The following is a 1,799-nucleotide window of genomic DNA, read 5'->3' as shown; positions in this document are numbered from 1 at the left end:
AATAGTTTAAAAGTAGTATATTTTAGGGCATTATGTTTATCGTCGGAGTACGCAATGAGGGTTGCAGAGTGGATTTTATTTGAGGTTGGGGGTGGGATTGGGGGACATGCGGGGGGGATTGTGTACCAATGAGGGAGTTTTTCTTTTGCTTTTTAAGGAGAGGAGCAAACCGGTGGGGGGGAGAGGTGGGGGGGGCCGTTTGTGCGGGGAGAAGGGTGCAACAATGAATGAATGGAATTCCAAAATCTCTGTAGATGTTCATTGAAATGAAAAAGAAATAAATTAAAATATTAAAACAGTTGCATGATATTATAATAAATAAGTTTAAACATTTGTGCCACTAACACAGGAGTAAAGAGTGATAAAGAATTGAAAATAAAGAGGGCAGAAGATTACACATACAGTTCAAGTAAATCTTATTTATATGACTTGTTATTACTAAGATCATTTGTTCTGGAGAAATTCTGAGTGAGAATTATTAGGACCCGTGGAAGAATGAATGTTTTATACCATTTTCATTTTATCATTTGTTCCTGCAGATTGGTAGTTATGCAAAATTCATTTGCAGCTCGTTTTGTAGGAAGAAGATAAACAGCATTGAAGAATTTTACATTTTTACATGTCACTTTATATTCTCTTCCATGGAGTTCTGCACTGGATTCAATAGTCTGTCAGTCTGAGTTGTTTTATCTACTTATATTTTAGAAAGAAGTTGATAGTTTCAGAGTACAAGAAGGAAGTGAAGAGGCCGAGATGAAGCACAAAAAAATTGAAATACTTAAGGTACAAGACGACAGATTTTTTTTTGTTTTAGAAAAGAACATGAGACATATTTATGATCTTAGGTAGTTACATTATTCTCTTATCCTAATTTTTCTTTCCCTTCTACTTCTTGCTTTTTAGTCTCTGAAAAATAGCATTTTTCACTTTTCTGTCACATACTTAAAACTAACAATTAGATGAAACCAGAGCATAAACACATGAAACTGTCCCTCAAGTAATTTCTAAAAGGAAAAAAGAAAAAGACACATTTGTCCTCTTCTTTGAAGATAAATAAAATGAAGTCCATGATCTATACCGTTAGCCGCTCCCCCCCCCCCAAATATATTGGTTTTGTAGACCTGAAGAAATCTTAAATGAAGGAAATCTTCTGTCTGATAACTAATTTTGTTGTTGGTTTGTTTTTTTTTAAATTTTCAGTCCCAAGTAAACGCACGTGCGTCTGTATTAAAAGAACAACTAGAGCGGAAGAGAAAGGAAGCATATGAAAGAGAAAAGAAAGTATGGGAAGAACATGTAAGATTCAGCATTTGTTGTTAATCCTTGTCATATTAATGTTTTTATGTAAGTAAGTTGTATCAGTGTATTAATTTTGTAATCCTATTTTTTTTTCTTCCCCCTTTCTTCCTACCATATACATCTAGAGCTTATTTTAAGATTTAGTTTGAAATAACTATTTAATTTTTTTTATGAATTTTAATGAACACTTACAGAGATTTTGGATTTCCATTCATTCGTTGTTGCACTTTTCTCTCTGTCCACCCCTCCCCCCAGTTTGTTCTTCTCTTTGAAAAGTAAAAGAAAAATTCCTTCACTGATACACAATCCCCCTGCCACCACTATGCAACCTTCATTCTGGACTCTTCTGGTAACCATAATACCTTATCTTATATCGCTTTTAAACTGTTCTCTCCCTCATCTGTTTCAATGCAGTATACACAATTTATCCAGTTTTTCTCAGTCTTACCTCAACCCTGATGTCAGTCCCATTTTACAACAGTAGCACTATGCAGTATTTG

The 1,799-nt window shown here is 34.2% G+C and overlaps 1 protein-coding gene across 1 annotated transcript in view; it reads left to right on the top strand.

The window, feature by feature from the left end:
• NEK1 (NIMA-related kinase 1) overlaps positions 1–1,799 on the top strand; it is a 229,495-nt gene that overhangs the window by 136,665 nt on the left and 91,031 nt on the right. Inside the window, exons 19-20 of the mRNA XM_006902136.1 lie at positions 706–783; positions 1,201–1,296. Coding sequence (XP_006902198.1) covers positions 706–783; positions 1,201–1,296 — 174 coding nt within the window. The remainder of the gene's footprint in view (positions 1–705; positions 784–1,200; positions 1,297–1,799) is intronic.

Source organism: Elephantulus edwardii, unplaced genomic scaffold, assembly GCF_000299155.1.
Source record: "Elephantulus edwardii isolate Elephantulus edwardi_28Jun2011 unplaced genomic scaffold, EleEdw1.0 scaffold00371, whole genome shotgun sequence".
Classification (NCBI taxonomy): domain Eukaryota; kingdom Metazoa; phylum Chordata; class Mammalia; order Macroscelidea; family Macroscelididae; genus Elephantulus; species Elephantulus edwardii.
This window is presented reverse-complemented; position numbering and strand designations above follow the sequence as displayed.